The sequence below is a fragment of the Columba livia genome, chromosome 5, assembly GCF_036013475.1.
Source record: "Columba livia isolate bColLiv1 breed racing homer chromosome 5, bColLiv1.pat.W.v2, whole genome shotgun sequence".
Taxonomy (NCBI): domain Eukaryota; kingdom Metazoa; phylum Chordata; class Aves; order Columbiformes; family Columbidae; genus Columba; species Columba livia.
The window spans coordinates 5,021,457-5,039,087 of NC_088606.1; the positions used below are offsets into that span (position 1 = coordinate 5,021,457).

Below are 17,631 nucleotides of genomic sequence, written 5' to 3' on the forward strand. Positions count from 1 at the left end.
CTGGCTGGTGGGAAGCCTCCGGCTGGAGAACTCCCACTCCCCCTCCTCTGAGAAAGCAGCAGTTTGAGCAAACAATTAATGCATTTGCTCTGGGATTTTTTTTTTGTGGTGTGGTTTTTTTTTTGCTTCTGGTCAGCAGCTGGTCAGCCCCAAATGAGCAAACTGGGCTTTGATTTCCTGCCTGGGAAAGGGGGGTGTAAAAGAAACGGGAGAGGATATGGGTTAGAAATTCGACTCACGGCTGGGAATCACTCCCTTCATCGCGTGCCTGGGGACGTGTCCTAGCGGGAGGCACCAGATCGGCTCGGGGTCAAGAAGGATGGGAATTGCACTGAAGCCCCTTGGCCCCAGCCTGGCTGACATCACATGTCCCCTCAGTGTCCCCCAAACCAGCCTGGCACTGGCCAGGGCTCACAGACTGGGACAACAGCAGCTCTGTTATTCCTCTTGTGCAATTCCTAATCCCAGGGCAGAGCACTGCAGAATAAACTCATCTAAATCCTGCCCAAACCCTTCACCACCACATTTCCAGTTGGCTCTGCCTCCTGCTCGCCCAGGGCACAAAGCTGGGGGGCAAACCCAGCAGTGGGGATCCCACAAACAGCTCCCAGACATTACACCTCCCACATGGCTCCTCTCCATGCCTGCTTCTCTTCGGGCTTTGGCACGCACCGTGTCAAGCATTCTGAATGCGATCTGCAGCGCCTTACCCCAGCTAGGACAACCATTAACCCAGCCCTGGCACTGCCCCGTGTCCCTCAGAACCTCATCTCCACATCTTTTCAACCTCTCCAGGGATGGTGACTCCACCACTGCCCTGGGCAGGCTGTTCCAATGTCTGACAACCCTTTCTGGGAAGAAATTGTTCCCAAGATCCAACCTCAACCTCCCCTGGTGCAACTTGAGGTCGCTTCCTCTCATCCTATCACTTGCTACTCGGGAGAATAGACCAACCCCCTCCATGCTCCAACTTCCTTTCAGGCAGCTGCAGAGAGCGAGAAGGTCTCCACTCAGCCTCCTGTTCTCCAGTAATTGTCTGCATTGTCTCTCCCAGGTGACAAGGATGGCCAGACCTCACCTGGGACACTTGGGGAAAATCAGGTTCCTGGTTTCCCTGATGGCTCTCAGCAGATTTCAGCAGGAGAGCAAACAAAGAGCTGCTGTGTGCTAGCAGTGACCTTGAGGGAAGATTTTTGTGTGTTGTGCTTTTGCCTGCACAAGGCAGTGAGGGCGAGGAGGGCTCTGCGGAATGGCAAACCTGGAAAGCAGCAGCCCAGAAAGTCTTGGGAAGGCTCGAGGTGTAATGCTGGAAGCCAGGAGGAAACTGCAACAGGTCTGAGACCAAACACAACCCAAACAGGAGATGTCACTTCCTAGAGCCTGGGGACAATGAGACCAGCCTGTCCCCTCTGCCTGGCTTCCCTCACAATGACAAACACCCCCCAAAACAAACACACAGTAAAAACGTCCTCAGCTAGCCCAGACCCCAAAGTATCCCCATCCCTGCCTATCCTGTCAGAGGAACAGAGCTGCCCCGAGGCCACCTCCAGCCCCTCTCCATGCTGTATCCCATCCTGGGCGGCCATCTGAAGGGACCACATCTGATTCACATCGCCCCGCAGCTGAAAATCATGTGTCAGGCGCTTCAAAGGACACGGCCTGAGAGCCAAGGGGCTCCCCTTGAACTCAATGGTGACAGTCGCAGGGTCTGGGTGATGGCCAGGGGTGGCTGTTTTTATCTCCTGAATGTTTTTCCCCTTCCCATAAACAGGAGGAACGGATGGGAACATGTCTGAGACCAAAGGGGAAAAGATGAGGGGTGTTAAATCTTCAAAAGCACCCAAGTGCCAGATCCTGGAAGAGGTGCTGGGAGCAGGGAACGTCACTGGGCGGATAAAGGAGCTGAGCACCAGGGAGAGCACCAGGCGAGCACTTCTGACATTTTTCTCTTACGCAGTTGCTAAAAAAAAGAAAAATTAAATGCTTTCTATGACCTGAAAGATGAGTGGACCAACCCTCCCAGCCCTGCAACAGCAGCACATGGCAGAGATGAAGAGCCGGGGTACGCCGAGGGCCGAGTCCGACCCGACCGCCCCCCGGCACCCGCAGCCAAAGCCGGTGCTATCTCAGATGTCCACACGGCCTGGGAACAAGCACATCTGGAACTAGCGCCTCCCAAATCGTCCTTCAAATCCTCTGCAGCCAAGCCAATCCCAGCCGCTTAACGATGTTGCTAATTAATGCAGAGTTCAAAAATAGCTCTGCAGGATTTCCTGCCTCCCCTCCCTCCCCTCTAACTGCACTGCAAGGTAAGACGAAGGAGGAGAAGCTTGTAAAGCAGAATTAATGGAAGATGCTCCGCAGAGCCCATGGTACCTCCCTGCATTATTGCTCTCATTTCATTTGGAGCAGCCCCCGTCCTTCCCCTCCCCATGCCCACCCAAAGTACAGCTCGTCCTTCCCATCCCACACATGCAACCTGAAGGCGTAAACAGTCCAAAGCGTGCTGGGCTTCACTAAATTTAGGTTACTAAATTCCTGCCACCATCCCTGCTCAGAGAGCCCCCAACCAAAAGTCCTTTCCACCCCCAGCACCGATTGCCATTCACTGGTCTCACACACAAAATTCGTGACCATCCTACGGGCAATTCTCTGAGTCCTTTCCTTTTGCACTTCTGCATCGCTGAGTCCAGCTCCGACACACATGGACCTGCTGGAGAGGGGCCAGAGGAGCCTCAGAAATTATCCAAGGCTGGAACAGCTCTGCTGGGAGGACAGGCTGAGAGAGCTGGGGTGTTCAGCTGGAGAAGAGAAGCTCCAGGGAGACCTTAGTGTGGCCTTTCTGGACTTAAAAAGGGCCAATAAGAAAGATGGGGACAGACTTCTTAGCAGGGCTTGTCGTGATAGGACAAGGCTTGATGGTTTTAAACTAAAGGAGAGGAGATTCAGGCTGGACAAGAGGAAGAAATTGTTGCCCCTGAGGGTGTTGAGAGCCTGGCCCAGGTTGGCCAGAGAGGTGGTGGATGAACCATCCCTGGAGACATCCCAGGCCAGGCTGGACGGGGCTCTGAGCAACCTGAGCTGGTGAAGGTGTCCCTGCTCTTGGCAGGGGTGGCACTGGATGAGCTTTGAAGGTCCCTTCCAGCCCGAACTGCTCTGTGGTTCTCTGATGGAGAATGTGAATACATCCACATATGGAGGGATGGATGAAAGAATGGAAGGATGGATGGATGCTGGAAGGATCGATGATGGGTGGATGGGGTGGAGCCACTGGCACAAACTGTAATACTTTTTCCCAACAGTCACCAGCTGCCACAAGTTCTGGTTGGTGTCCAGGACCATTACCCAGCCAGGGAGGGGGGAGCATCACACATGAGCAGCCTCCTCCAGCACAGCCCGTGCTGAGCCCTTAGCAAACTATTGAAATTTGCACAGCATTGCTCACCCACTCCAGGCATGAGAAAGCCCCTGTGTTTTCTCCTCCTGCCCTTCCCAGGCCCTCATCTTCACCGACCAGCTGCTCAGCCTCTTTCCAGCTCCACAGGACTCCTGCCCACACTGTGCCAGCTCTGGGCACAGGAATCAACTGCTGTGTTGTTTTTTTTCCTCTCTAACCTTGGAAATTGGAGCCCAAAGGAACATCAGCTTCAGCTTCTGTTTAACAACCACCTCTTATCACTGCTCACACAGCGCAGCCTGGGCAGAAGATAAAGCATTTCCACCGCGTTGGATAAACAGAGATCAAGCCTGCCCAGCGGCTCGCACGGCAATACTGTCTCTGCCCGTCCAGCTGCCCAGATTCGGGGTGTGCTTCTTCCCAAGCGCCTCATTCCCCGACATGGTGCAAACTCTCAGCCCGTTGTTAATCACTTATTTCCAAATTATTGCACAGCTGAGGGAGCATCAAGGCTTTTCTGCTGGTCAGGGTGGCCACACTGAAGCTGCTGTGCTGGGACTCACATACAACCGAGGTGCAAGAGCTCCCTCCTGTGCGGCTCCTCTCCAAAGATCTCACTGCTCATCCCACCGGGCCATGATTTTGTCTTCAGGTTTCAGATGAAAAGGAAAAAATGTCTTCCTGGAAAGGGCTGTCGGGCATTGGAACAGGCTGCCCAGGGCAGTGGTGGAGTCACCATCCCTGGAGAGGTTTAAAAGACATGGAGATGAGGTTCTCAGGGACATGTGTTAGTGTCAGGGTTGGATTAATGGTTGGACTCGATGATCTTGAGGGTCTCTTCCAACTAAAATGATTCTATGACTCAAAAGACCCAAACCTCAGCTGCAGAAAGGCCAGTTTTGTCCCTTAAATGAACCCCCCAGCATGCATGGAAGGGGAGGACAAGAAATCAGGGCTGTATTTCCTTTGAGAAGGTTTCCATCCTGAATTTAATTGTGCTCAAAGAAATACAGCATTTGGGAAAGACAAGAAGGGCCGTCTTACCTGGCTTGTTGATGGGATGCGGGATGAGACAGCATGTTTGCAGAGACAATCACTAGCTAAATGCTGTTTTGGTGCCACCAGCTTGTATTTGGTGGAAGGGAAAAGAGCTAAAAGCTGTTATTTACTCACTAATCTACCCAGAAAAAATGGCTTATTTAATCCATGGAGTACTTATTTTGTACGGGAAGGCTGAGAAGATCTGTCACCTGCAGTACTCTGCCTGTGGTTGATGAGAAAATGTCCGTTTACTTAAAGGGACCATAAATCTGTGGAGTCACCTGCAATGCTTGCACCCTCATACCCACTCGGCACAGGCCCAGGACACTGTGGGATCAGAAGTACCATCTCGGTCACGTTCCTTATTTCTCAGCTTGAGGCGGGATCTCTGCTTGATCTCACTCCTTCTCTAATTTTTGGGGGTGATCTGGTGCTATTTTATATCTCACAAAATATCCACATCCAAAGGAGAGGATAAATAGGTTTCTTGCTGGAGCTGCTTTCACAGGTTTTTTAAGCCCTGACTCAGACTTTGAGCTGGGATGTTTGAGTATTAACGAGGCATGATGCTGTTCACCTCAGGTGGGGATTTAAAAACAAAAAATAATGTTTCTAGGCCATGGGCAGGAGAAAGAAGAAAACCTGAAGACATGAACAGGCACTTATTCTACCTTCTGCTTCCTTCTGAAAGTGATTGCTGGGGCAGGGGGATGTGTCACACCTGTGGTACCTAACACCTCCCCTGCAGTTAAATTACATTTACCTTCTTGGTTAAAGATGGGATAATTATTTCCAGCGAGGCACACATGTTCCAGATGCACTTCTCCTTTCAGAACTGCACTAATTCTGTCATAAACCCCAAAGAAATTCCATTTCCCAGGTCACAGGCAGCCATCTGGATGGCAGCAGAGCTTTGCCAAAGACTGCCAGGTTTTGCCGATGACTTTATTAATTTCTAGCAGGTATTTAGTTTCTCGTTATCCGCCCACAGGCAACGTTTGGGGAGAGACAGCAGCATCTTTCTTTCCTCTGGCAGACAGATGGGGGATAAGCGGACGCTGGGTCCTCTGCAAAATCCACGTGCCTGGAGGTGTTTTTTTCAGCTTTTCTGCAGATATTTCCACCACTCAGGATTTATTGGATACAGCCCAGTGCAGGAGAGGTCTAAAAGAATCAAAGCGGCTGGTCCCTGAGGTACATCGAGCCCCGAGGATCTGTTTCCAAAACAGAATGTAAACAATTTCATTGTGGCAAGGATTTATTCGTTCTTACTGCCTTGTGTCATGGAGCTAAAGGAAAGGAGAGCGCTTTTCCTCTCCTCATAAAGCAGGGTGTGTTTTGGATTCAGAATCTACATCAAGTGCATGGCTCCTTTCCCATCTTTCTGACTGTCCCGGAGTCACAAATTTGCAATTCACCTGCCTTGTGACTGCCTTGTTCCAGTGTTGGCAAATACTGAGCAGCCAGAGGATATCACTTTGCTTTTTTTGGTTTGTTTTGGTCTGTTTTGCTTCTTTTTTCCTCTGCAACAAAATACACCGGAGGGGAAACAGCAAAGAGATGAACGTATCCATGACACAAGTGGAAATGTGTTATTTCAACTTTTCCCCTGCTCTTCAGCAACCAAATTCCAGCCTCAGAGGTATCGAGGAGATTTATCTGTTGTCTGCTGTGAATCCTCACTGACCCTTAATAATTTGACCATTAAAAAGCCACTGGGTAGGACTTGGCGGTGCCTCCAGGAGATGTGAGAGCTCCTAGGTGGCCACGTACCTTTTTCCAAGCTTTCTGGTAAAAAACGGAGCCTGTTTTGTGCGTGGACTCTCAGGAGCCTTCCCCGGCCACCTCTTCTTCAAAAGCTCATAAGAGCATCACCATCTCCTTCCAGTGTGGTTAAAATTAGAGGGTTTTTTCCCTACAAATCATTTGCCTGCTCTGGTTTAGGCTCATACTGCTATGAAATCCACGTATCTGTTCTCAAGCCAAGCGGAAGTCAGTACCTGAAGCAGTAAATAGGACAGGACTGGTCTCCAGGACTGAGAAAAACAACACTGCAAGAGGTTTAATCAAACAAAGATCCTGATTTTGCTGTGGCAGAGTAGGAGCTCTGGAGGTCAGAAGCTGAGAATCACAGAGGACAGCACCGCTCAGCTATTACATACCACGGGACAGATGTACCTCCCAGGTCAGGATGTCCCTACACAGCAAATTGCCGTAAACTGGGAGGATTTATCTGGATAAGGCTTGTCCAAAATTCACCATATTCCCCATGTGGGTCCAGAACTTCTTCTCAGAGCCTCACTGGGGAGAACTGGGCTGACCCCATGTGGTCACTGCCTCGATATGGCACGATTTTGCTTCTAACAAGTCGTGAATTCTCAGAATTGCTTGGGTAAAACGCAAAATCTACCTCACATCCGTAAAATTTTTCCATCAAGCAAAAGGCACTGCGAAGGGAGTTTAGCTAAACCCCCATCTATCACTTTTCATGCAGTGGAAACGTGTCCGCGCTCCCGGTTTCCCTGTTTAACCAGCCAACCCAGCGCTTCCTCACTCCTTTTTGTGCACAGAAGAATATATTGTTCATTTTTTAGCACAGATGGGACTTTCCCACTCCTCTTAACCCCTCAAAACAAAGGAAATAGAGAAGGGACAGGAGGGGAGAAGCTCATACACAGTTTGTGCCTTTGCCTTGCAATAAAAGGTTAATAGTTGCAGGAACCCTCCCCCATGCAGCCCCCAGCCCCAGAGAAGTTCAGGGCGACTGTCGCCCCCAGATTTTGGGTGTGCCCGAGTCCAGGGAGGTTGGTGTGTGTCATCTGGTCACTCTGGGCCCGAAGAAGTAAAAACTAAGTAATGTTGATTGTTTCCACAGTAACAGAGAGTGATTCATTCTGAGGGTAAAGTAACAGGGGGGCAGAAACATGGAAAATGAAAATCATGTCTCAGGAGCACGCTGTACAATGATCTTGTTCAGCAGAAAGATTGTTCCAGGCTACATGTGGGCCCTGACCATGGCTTTTTATAAAACAGTACTCAAGAGGATCTCTAAGTTGTTTTTTCTTTTTCTTTTTTTATTAAAAAGGAAGAAAAACCCCTCAATAATGCCCCCCCACCAGCCTTGGAGGTTGAACAAGACTCGTCCCAGCACAGGACAGCGGGTCTTGTCCAAGGGGAGTGAAGGAGCCTCCAACAACAAAGCCCCGGAGATGAACATTCACAAAGCAAGAGACGCTTTCATGACAACAGCTGCTGCCACCTGCAATTCCTCAGGAGAAAAAGGAACCTTTGTACAACCCTTTTATCTGAGTTATCACTCCACGGGTACTCCTGAGCCCGTCCTGAGCTGCAGCTGGCTCCGGGTTAAAAGAAGCTGCCCTCCAAAACCACCAAGCAGCTTCCAGGAACTCCAGAGGCCAGACATCAGTGGAAACACGGGGAAATATATGTAGAAATGTATGCAATTGCACCCTCTGAGCTGCTGCTTCTGAAAATCATCATACGGACCTTTGGTGACTTCAGATGGCCTGGGCCTCAGTTTTACCTTTCTGCCAGAAAAAAAAACTATTACAGTCAGTCAAAAAAAATACCAAAATCCTCACAGGAAAAGCAGCTGGCTGAAAAAAAAAAAAAAAATAAAAAACCAAACACAAAACAAAACATCCAGCTGTAAAGAGAGAGCAGACATGGATGAGAGAAGGGTGTGATACAGCAAAGACTCCCCCATACACCCCATGGAACAAGGATTCACTCCTCATGCTAAAGGTCCCTTCCACCCGCCTCACTCCTGAGGGGACACTAGTTCTGGGAGACAGAGGGATTTTCCTTCAAGCATCAAAGTCCTGTCAGGAAAACTGCAAATGTCTCGGCCTTAGTGGCCCTGAGGTGGAGGGTGCTGGATCACGAGGCCCAGCCAGCCTCGCTGCCCTCACCCTGCTCCCAGCAGGGCCACCCCCGGGTGAAAGGGCCAAGGGGTTACGGAAAACTCACAGAATGTCAGGGATTGGAAGGGACCTCAAAAGCTCATCCAGTCAAATACCCCCCTGGAGTAGGAACACCCAGATGAGGTTACACAGGAAGGTGTCCAGGCGGGTTGGAATGTCTGCAGAGAAGGAGACTCCACAACCTCCCTGGGCAGCCTGGTCCTGTGTTCTGTCAGTCTCAATGGGAAGAAGTTTCTTCTCAAATTTAAATGGAACCTCCTGTGTTCCAGTTTGTACCCATTACCCCTTGTCCTATCATTGGTTGTCACCGAGAAGAGCCTGGCTCCATCCTCCTGACACTCACCCTTTACATATTTATAAACATAAATGAGGTCACCCCTCAGTCTCCTCTTGTCCAGCTCCAGAGCCCCAGCTCCCTCAGCCTTTCCTCACATGGGAGATGCTCCACTCCCTTCAGCATCTTGGTGGCTGCGCTGGACTCTCTCCAGCAGTTCCCTGTCCTGCTGGAACTGAGGGGCCCAGAACTGGACACAATATGCCAGAGGTAGTCTCACCAGGGCAGAGTAGAGGGGCAGGAGAACCTCTCTGACCTACTGACCACCCCCTTCTAACCCACCCCAGGTACCATTGGCCTTCCTGGCCACAAGGGCCCAGTGCTGACTCACGGTCACCCTGCTGTCCCTAGGACACCCAGGTCCCTTTCCCCTACACTGCTCTCCAAAAGTCGTTCCCCAACTTATACTGGAACCTGGGTTTATACAAATTACTTAGCACTTCAACAACATAAAAGACAGACTAGGATATCAGCTGAGGAGATTATTGGGATTTGACTACAAAGAACGACGAAAATCCATGGCTTGCATGCGTACACTCACCAGAAACCAAACTAGAAGTCTCTCACTCAAGGGTACCCAGAAGAAATATTTACTTGCCTGCGTTAGGCAAGGACTCAGTCAAGGGTGTATCCAGCAGAGAAAAACAACCACTCATCCAAGTGAGGAGGTCAGGCACTCTCAGTCACGGAAAGTCTCCTTAGACAGCGTCCCCATCTAAGGGGAGGGCTCCAGTTAACAGACCCACTGCTACAAGAAGGCCACTCAAAGAGGGGCTTTGACAGGGACCCCATCTTATGGCCTGGTCAGATCTGGCTGTGGGCATTACAACATGGTCCAGAAGCTTCTCAGCTTCTTTGTTGAGGACCTTGTCAATTGACCAAGGGTCCCACCCCTCCTGCCCCCTGAGCCAGGTGGAGGTGAAGTCTCCCTGCCCCCAGGTGTGGGGAGGATGGGACTGTCAGCACCATCCGAGATATGCACGTGGGCAAAGGCACAGTGGGGCACAAAGGGGCACAGCAGGTACTGAAGAGCCATCAAGTGTCCTATTGAAGTCTCTGCACCTCCTCAGGGGATGTGCAACTGCCACAAGGAAGCTGCAGACTGCAATGAGGTCACCCCTCAGCTTCTCTTCTCCAAGCTGAACAAGCCAAGTGACCCCAGCCGCTCCTCAGAAGTCTTGCCCTCAAGGCCTTGCATCATCCTGGTCGCCCTCCTTTGGACACACTCAAAGGGTTTGATGTCCTTCTGCCAAGACACAATGGTGACTCATCTTCAAGTTCCCATCAGCCCAAACCCCCACATCTCTTTCTGTTTGGCTGCTCTCCTGCCTTCTCTAGATTCAATGACCTTTTGTCTTTTCCCAACTTAAATGATTCTATGACTGTGTGATACAATTCGAAGCTTGCCCGGTGCAGAGTCAGGGATTGACGTACATGGTCCTCATGCGCTCCTTCCAAGCCCAGGTTGGACCAGATGATCTGTGTGGTCCCTTCCAAACTGATTTTCTGATTCTGAAGGGAAGCTGCTAAATTAACTCAGCACCCTATGCCCACAATCCCCACAAAAGTGATGCAAAAACTCACAACAAAATGTTTATTCAAACACAACACTTATTGGCAGCTTTGCACATGGTAAAGCTCCCAGAAGAAATGGAATGTGTCAACGTCAGGGGTGCAGTCAATGTCCGGTTGGTAACGGAGTCTCTGTCACAAGCCTCCTCGCGACGGCCTCTTCAGCTGCATCGGGTCCCACTCCCCAGCGTGTGGTTTTGCTGGGCAGGAACGTTTCCCGCTGCCGACTGATCAGCGTGTTCCTCGTGTCCAGCGCGCTCGGTTCTGTGGCACCAGCTCCCAAGAGAGTGTCTGGGGTGGGCAGAGTGTCCCCCAGGCCCCAGAGGTCACACTGAGGCACATGGAGCGGTGCCTGTCGCTTGGTCTCTGCCCCGCCGGAGCTCCCAGCAAGAGTATCTGGGCCAATGTGAAATCGCCACCAAGGCCCTGACAGTGAAAGTGGAGAGCAGGGTCACAATCCTCTTTGTCCTCACCGGCTGCTGCGCTGGGGAGACCATCGAGAGGGGAACGCTGCCACTTTTGGCGGAGGGCTGCTGCGCAGGGTGTTCCCTTTCCGTTCCATGCCCTGCATTCTCCTCTCTTTTTTCCTCCTGGAAGACGCGGTCGTCTGCCAGCAGCTGTGACCTGCGCAAACACAGCTCTGTGCGGGAAGACCTCCTTCAGCGTCCGCGGAGAAGCATTATATGAACCCGATTTAGCAGCTCCTCAAACTCAAGCTGTGCGTGCAGAAAGGCGTCAGGATTCTGTGTCAGGTGCTGGAAGAGGTTGACTGGTTGAGCCAATTGCAATTCCAGGGGCAAGTTGATCTCCTCAGGCACGTTCTCATTGCCAATGAAGAAGTGGTTCAGATGTTTCTTCTTCAGACATCTCTGCAGGTACTGCATGATGCCGTTCAGCCATTCCCAGAAATGCCCCCTGCGCCAGTTTGACAGCGGCATGGCGCTCAGCAGATGCATCACAACTGTCTTCATTGTATAGGTGGAAAAGTCTCTGCCCAGCAGGCAGCGGACACAGAGCTGCAGGCATCTGAGGTAGCAGGTGTCAGGCTGTGCATGTTTGGCGATATGACTGAAGAACTTCCTCTCTGCCACAGCGTAGGTCTCTGGCCACATCGTGCTAGGGGTGTAGGCAGCCTCTGTATACTGGCTGCTCACAAAGATGTCCGAGGCGCCTTCTTGCACCCCGAACATCAACTCAATTGAAAGCCTTTTCCCCCGCCGATTTGTCACACAGAATTTGCAGGAGCGGTCGGAGGGCAGCATTGTTAGGCGGCGAATGGCTGAAAGAGGCAGAGCCCTCCAGGAACGTCTCACGAACATCTGGAAATAGCGCGCAGTTTTCTGCACATCTAGGTAGGAGTCAGTGCAGAGGTCGTCTAGGGTGCTGAAGCTTGCATTCCTCCCCTGCTCTTGCTCGGGGTCGTGGAGGAAGCAACGTGTCTCTCCTGCCGGCTGCTCCGTCTCACAGGTGCACACCAACTCCACGCGGACGCGGAAGTTCCTCATTGGCCACACGGGGCCCGGCTCCAGGTGGAAGGTGTGTCCACGGGGGGGCTTCAAGGGCAAAAGCAGGCGGAAGGTGATGTCTTCCTCACGGGGACTCCACCCTTCAAAGGCACTGCCCACCCCGATAGCTTTTTCCAGCACTGGAAAACTAGTATTTGAGAATAAACGCTGGTAGACAAGGATGAAGATTTCCACAAGGCTCAGCACAGACGTGCAATCTCTGTCCAGGTGCTGAACTGGCCACTGTATGTCCTCCGCAAAAAACATTCCCGGGTCATTTGCATCATCATGCTCTTCTTCATCTTCATCGTCATCACCATTTTCTTCTTCGCCTTCATTCGCATCATCATGCCCTTCTTCATCTTCATTGTCATCACCATTTTCTTCTTCGCCTTCATTCGCATCATCATGCTCTTCTTCATCTTCATTGTTATCACCATTTTCTTCTTCGCCTTCATTTGCATCATCATACTCTTCTTCACCTTCATCGTCATCATCATTCTCTTCTTGATCTTCATTTGCATCATCATACTCTTCTTCACCTTCATCGTCACCATCATTCTCTTCTTGATCTTCATTTGCATCATCATTCTCTTCTTCAGCTCCATTTGCATCATCATGCTCTTCTTCAGCTCTATTTGCATTATCACTTCTTTCTTCGGCTTCATTTGCATCGTTATTCTCTTCTCTATGTCTCTCCTCCTCCACGTTGTTACCGGAGCTCTCCTCTTCTCTCTCTGGCTCATGGCTCCGTTTCCTGAGCCACCAGCAGAGCCCAAAGAGCAGGACCAGGACTGCAGCAATGGCCCAGAACTGCCAGCACTGCAAGGCGGAGAGGAGCAGGGATGCCCAAGCAAAGCCGCTCTGCTCCTGGTTCCTCTGCTCCTGGTTCATCCGCTCTACCTCCTGCCACAGCCGAGTCATCTCCCGGTTCAGCATCTGCGCACGCTGCTCCATGCGCTCGCGCGTCTCCTCATCCGGCTCATAGCCGACCGGCTGCACGTTCAGCGTAAGAATTTGCCAAAGTCCGAAGGCAACGTCCAAGAGAGCCATGGCCTGCACGAGAAGGGAGAGAAGGGGCTCAGTGGGGCTGTGCGAGAGGGAGGGGGCTGGTGGCTGGGGAGCGGGGCTGGGGGCCGCAGGGAGCTGGGGGCAGGTTAGGAGCGGGGCCGAGGCAGCTGGGAGGCAGCAAGGGCTGCCCCGGCCCCAGCGGCGGCGGCTCCGTGCCCTGGCCAAGGTGCTCCCGCGAGCGGCCGGGCCCTCCATGCAGGGTGAGAACCCACCCCCGGGGGCCGCGATTCTGCCCCGGCCCCGTCCAGCCCGGCCTCCCCCCGCCTGCGCACTCACCGCTGGCCCAGGCCGGACTGGGGCAGCGCTGCTGCTGGCGCCCCTGATAACCGCCCCGTGGGGACTCGTCCCCTGTGATGTCACAGGCGCCAGAGCACGTCACAGGCACGCCCGCCGGCCCTACCTGGTCCTGACCACCCCGGCCCAGCCACTCGCAGCTGCCCCTGGCAACCAAACACCAACCCTGACAATGTACGGACCCACCGAGCCTGACAGCACTCCCAAGGTTCTGTTTACAAAGCAGACACAAGCCCCCCACACCCTTCCCAGTTATAAAAATGGGTGATGTGACCCACGGATGTTTTGCTCCCTGACATCCTATCTCGTCAGATGGGATCAGCTCCCTTGCTGCTGGCCGCTGCTCTGGTGGTCACGGCTGGGCCCTTGTTGCCTCTGGGGTGGGTGATGGTGGAAATTGCGCTGGGAAGATGGGGCCTCTCCATGGCAGGACCTCTGTTCCTGCTGTGCCACTGCGAGAGGACATTGATTCCAAAGAGACAATTCCTAAGGGTGACGAGGGGGTGCAGGTGCAGTTTTCCCAGTGGGCAGCTCCCACTGCCGATAGAGCACTGGTTTCTCCACGTCCAGCACGTTCAGTTCTGTGGTACCAGCTCCCCGGAATGTGTCTGGGATCAGCAGAGTCTCCACCTGGACCCCAGCGAACACACGGAGACACATCAGCGGTGCCTATCGCTTGGTCCCGGTGCAGGTGGAGCTGCCAAGGAGTTTCTTTTCCCATGTGAAATCGCCGCCACATTTGTGAGAGTGTGACGGGAAAGCAGGGAAAAAATCATCTTTGTAGCCACCCTGGTCTCCACTCTGTGTCCCTGTGGGATGAAGTTGTCGCCTGCAGTCAGCTGTGAGCCTCGCAAACACAGCTCTGTGCATGAAGAGCTCTTTCAGAGCCTGTCTGGCGATGAGCAGTCTCGTGAGCGATCTCGCAGCTCCATGTCGTGGTGTAACTCCAGCCAGCAATAGAGCCGCCAGAGCCGCTTGTTGACTCCCCCGTCCTCCCATCCCCCAATAGGGGAGAGACATGAAAGGGAAGGGAGAAACTCGTGGAATGGCATAAACAGCGTTTCATAAAATAACAAAATATCACTAATACACCACTAGTAAAAATAATGTACATGAAATGGAAATAAAACACAAAAGGTACCCAGTGCAATTCCTCTTGAACTCTGCCTGCACCGAGCAGCCCGTCCCAGGAAGCAGCACCCTCGTCCAGAAGAACCGATCCCAGAGAGAGAAGACAGAAAAAGGCAGAAAGGCCCAGCGGCCTCTGCAAAACGGCAGAATGGCAAAAGACCGAAATAAAGAAACTCCCGAACAGAACTCCTCCAAACAGGTCTCCGTCCCAGCTCTGACACTAGCCAGAAGATCCCCACTCACCTTAAATATGAAGCGTGATGCTAATGACACGCAATATTCTAACTGATCGGTCTGGATTCTCGTGCCCCACCTGTGCCCCTTTCCTGGTGGCCTTGCTTCTAATGTGGGCAGTGGGTGGCTCAGCTTTCCTTGCTTGCCTTCTCCTGGATCCTGCCTGTTACACAGTGCTCTCAGTTCTCTAATCCCAGACAATCACACCTGCACCCTGGACTCTCTTTCACCTCTGTGAAACCCCCCAGTATCTGGCATCACAGATAAGTAACTGTAGGAAGAGCAGCTCCAGGGGTGTTTAGATCAAGAATCAGGCAGGTGGATGGTGATGGCACAGAATTCTAGCTGCTTTGCAACTTAGTAGTATGTGTGTGTTAAGTAGAGGTTGGACAAATCGTGTTGCACCTGAATGCTCGTGTGAAACCACAATTGGGGTGCTCCAGTTTGAATGAAATACCTCATGCGTGCCAGTAAAAAATTACTCCTGTAATTCTAGGCTTTGCATCCTTGCATCCCAGCCTCTCTCCTGGGCTGGCACGGGCCCGTTTAAAAGGTTTCCTGATGCTTCCCATGGCAGGAAGACACCGCGAGGACAGCCAGCAGCGCCCAACTCTCCCAAGGCCTGCTGGCCAGTCCCTTCCACACCCAGCCCAAGGGTGTCAGGGACACAGGCCTTATCTTGCAGCTGCTGATGGTTTGCAGCTGCGTTGTGTTCATTGAGCAGGTACAAGTTTGGTAAGTCGGAGCAGAATTTTCAACATGCGGTTTAAGATTTCAACAAATTTTGCTTACTAAGTAATGTGAAACAGACAGTGTATTAAAAATCATACAACCTTCTAATTCAAAGTGATTGGTTCTATTTCAAACGTACTTACTTAAGCTAAATGATTGATATAAACCTTCCATTGGGCTCAGCCAGTGACCTGTGATTAGTAAAAGACCATTACCATACAGCCGAGCTTGCACAGCAGAGACAGGTCAAAGTAGGCTCAACCAGGCTGCCATCTTGAAGGAATGAAATGCTTGGCTCGTGGTCAAGCTGCATAGAGTGGGGAAGGTCTGCAAGAGCCTCCTTGCACCCACAGCTTGTCGGTGTTCCGTGAGTCATTCTGCTTCCTTGTGGGTTTTCTAAAAGGGACCCCGGGCTCAGCTACAGCTCAGCCCTCTGCCTCCTTTGGGGCATGTACCATACTGCTGCTGGTTTGGTTGGGAAGAGTCAAGTGCATGCGTCACACCTGGGCATGTGCTTTCGAGGGCATTGGTGTTCCTAAGCGTTGGTGACTTTTTAAAAGCCGTTCCTTCAGAAGGCAGGACTGAGTAGCTACTATGTGTTGCAAATCAAACAAGAGGAGCAGAAGGCTGGCTTGTCTGGCCAGGGCTCTCTTTCAGGAACTCAGGCAGCAAACAGAAGTGGATGGGCTTAGGAAAGGGATCTGGGGGTTGTGCTTGATGTTAAGCTCAAGAGGAGACTACGATAATGTGCCCCGGCAGGCAAAAGAGCCAGCCGTCTCCCGGGGTGCATTACGCACAGTGTAGCCAGCCAGTTGCAAAAGGAGGCTGAGGGGAGACCTTATCACTGTGTCCAACTGCCTGAAAGGCGGTTGTGGTGAGGTGAGGGCTCGTCTCTTTTGCCAGGTAACAACTGATAGAAAGAGAGGAAATGGCCTCAAGTTTCTCCAGAGGAGGTGCAGATGGGCTATCAGGAAAAAGTTCTATATTGAAAGGGTTAACGAGCATTCCAAGAAGGTACCCAGGGAAGTGCTTGAGGCACCGTGGCTGGAGGTACCCAAAAGATGTGTAAACATGGCACTTAGGGATGTGGTTTGGTGGTGTTTTTGGCAGTGATAGGTTTGCAGCTGGACTCAATGAACTTAAGGGTCTTTCCCAACTTAAATCATTCTATGATTGCGTGATACAACTTGAAGCTTACCCGGTGCAGAGTCAGGGATTGGCCTACATGGTCCTCGTGTGCCCCTTCCGGGCCCAGGTTGGACCAGATGATCTGTGTGGTCCCTTCCAAACTGGTTTTCTGATTCTGAAGAGAAGCTGCTAAATTAATGTACACTGTAATTAAGTTACAAAAGACACACCCATCATTAACCAATTGACATGATAAATGCTTTCCGACCACCTGCAAAACCAGGGGATATTTTTCAAGTTATAGATCCTTCTGCACGACAAGAGGGAGACAGAAGATTAAGTAATAAATTGTTTAGAAGCAGAGTGCTTAGCTTATATTTAGCTAATAATTAATCGAGTTATTGTGAGTACGAAACTAACCAATTATAACTAACATCATCAATTCTTTTTGGTACAGATCTACTGTGTGTCAAAATTCCCGAACATTGTAATGCATGTGTATTAATTATAGGAATATAAGCAACACAAGAGCGTCCAGTCTTTGGAGCACTTATGGAGGATGATCCCCAGTGTTCCCCAGCACTGATGAAATAAAAGATGCCTGCTTAACAGTATAATTGACTCAGCTGTTAAGTTCATTTCTACCTTTCAATTCCATGTATTCTTTTCCTCTATATCCGTCAATAACCCCCTCCCAAAACACGGCAGTTCCTTTAAGTCTCCTCGAGGGCTAAGAAAAATCGACACCAACCCAGAAAGCCCACAGGAGCTCTGCTGCCTGTCTGAGCTTGTCCCTCGTGCAACAGGATCACGAGCAGGGTTTGCAGCAAAGTTGGTGGCAACTGCCGCTGAGAGTAGTCAGGTCTTCCATCTGTAACAGGCACAACCACCTGGCAGCAGAGCGGTTCCTTCCTCCTACACGTGAACCCATCAGGAGTGTGTCATGCTCTAAGGCAAGGCGGCAATAAACCGTGGCAGACGCTCCGTTAGCCCCTCACCTCCCGCCACCCACGTCCTGTACATCAGAGCGATGATAGGAAAGATAAGGAGGAAGGAAGAGAGACTCAGACTTCAAGTTGGAAGGTTTTAAAGGCTTTTACTAACGTTACCAATAGACAGAGAATATATACACAAAATATAAAAGCCCACCTCGAATGCTCAGTGTGCCGTTGGCGTCACTCAGCAGCAGAGCTGGGGCTGCGGGGCTGGCGGCTCCAGCAGCTGCAGCTCAGGCCCCGCGAGTCCCGG

General features: G+C 51.5%; 1 protein-coding gene across 1 annotated transcript; it reads right to left on the reverse strand.

Moving 5' to 3' along the window:
• Nucleotides 1–10,300: 10,300 nt before the first annotated feature.
• Nucleotides 10,301–13,180, reverse strand: LOC102098976 (inositol 1,4,5-trisphosphate receptor-interacting protein-like 1). Its single transcript, XM_005510286.3, has one exon. It carries the CDS (start codon nucleotides 13,057–13,059, stop codon nucleotides 10,948–10,950), a length of 2,112 nt encoding a protein of 703 aa, XP_005510343.2. The 5' UTR covers nucleotides 13,060–13,180; the 3' UTR covers nucleotides 10,301–10,947.
• Between the last annotated feature and the right edge of the window lie 4,451 nt (nucleotides 13,181–17,631).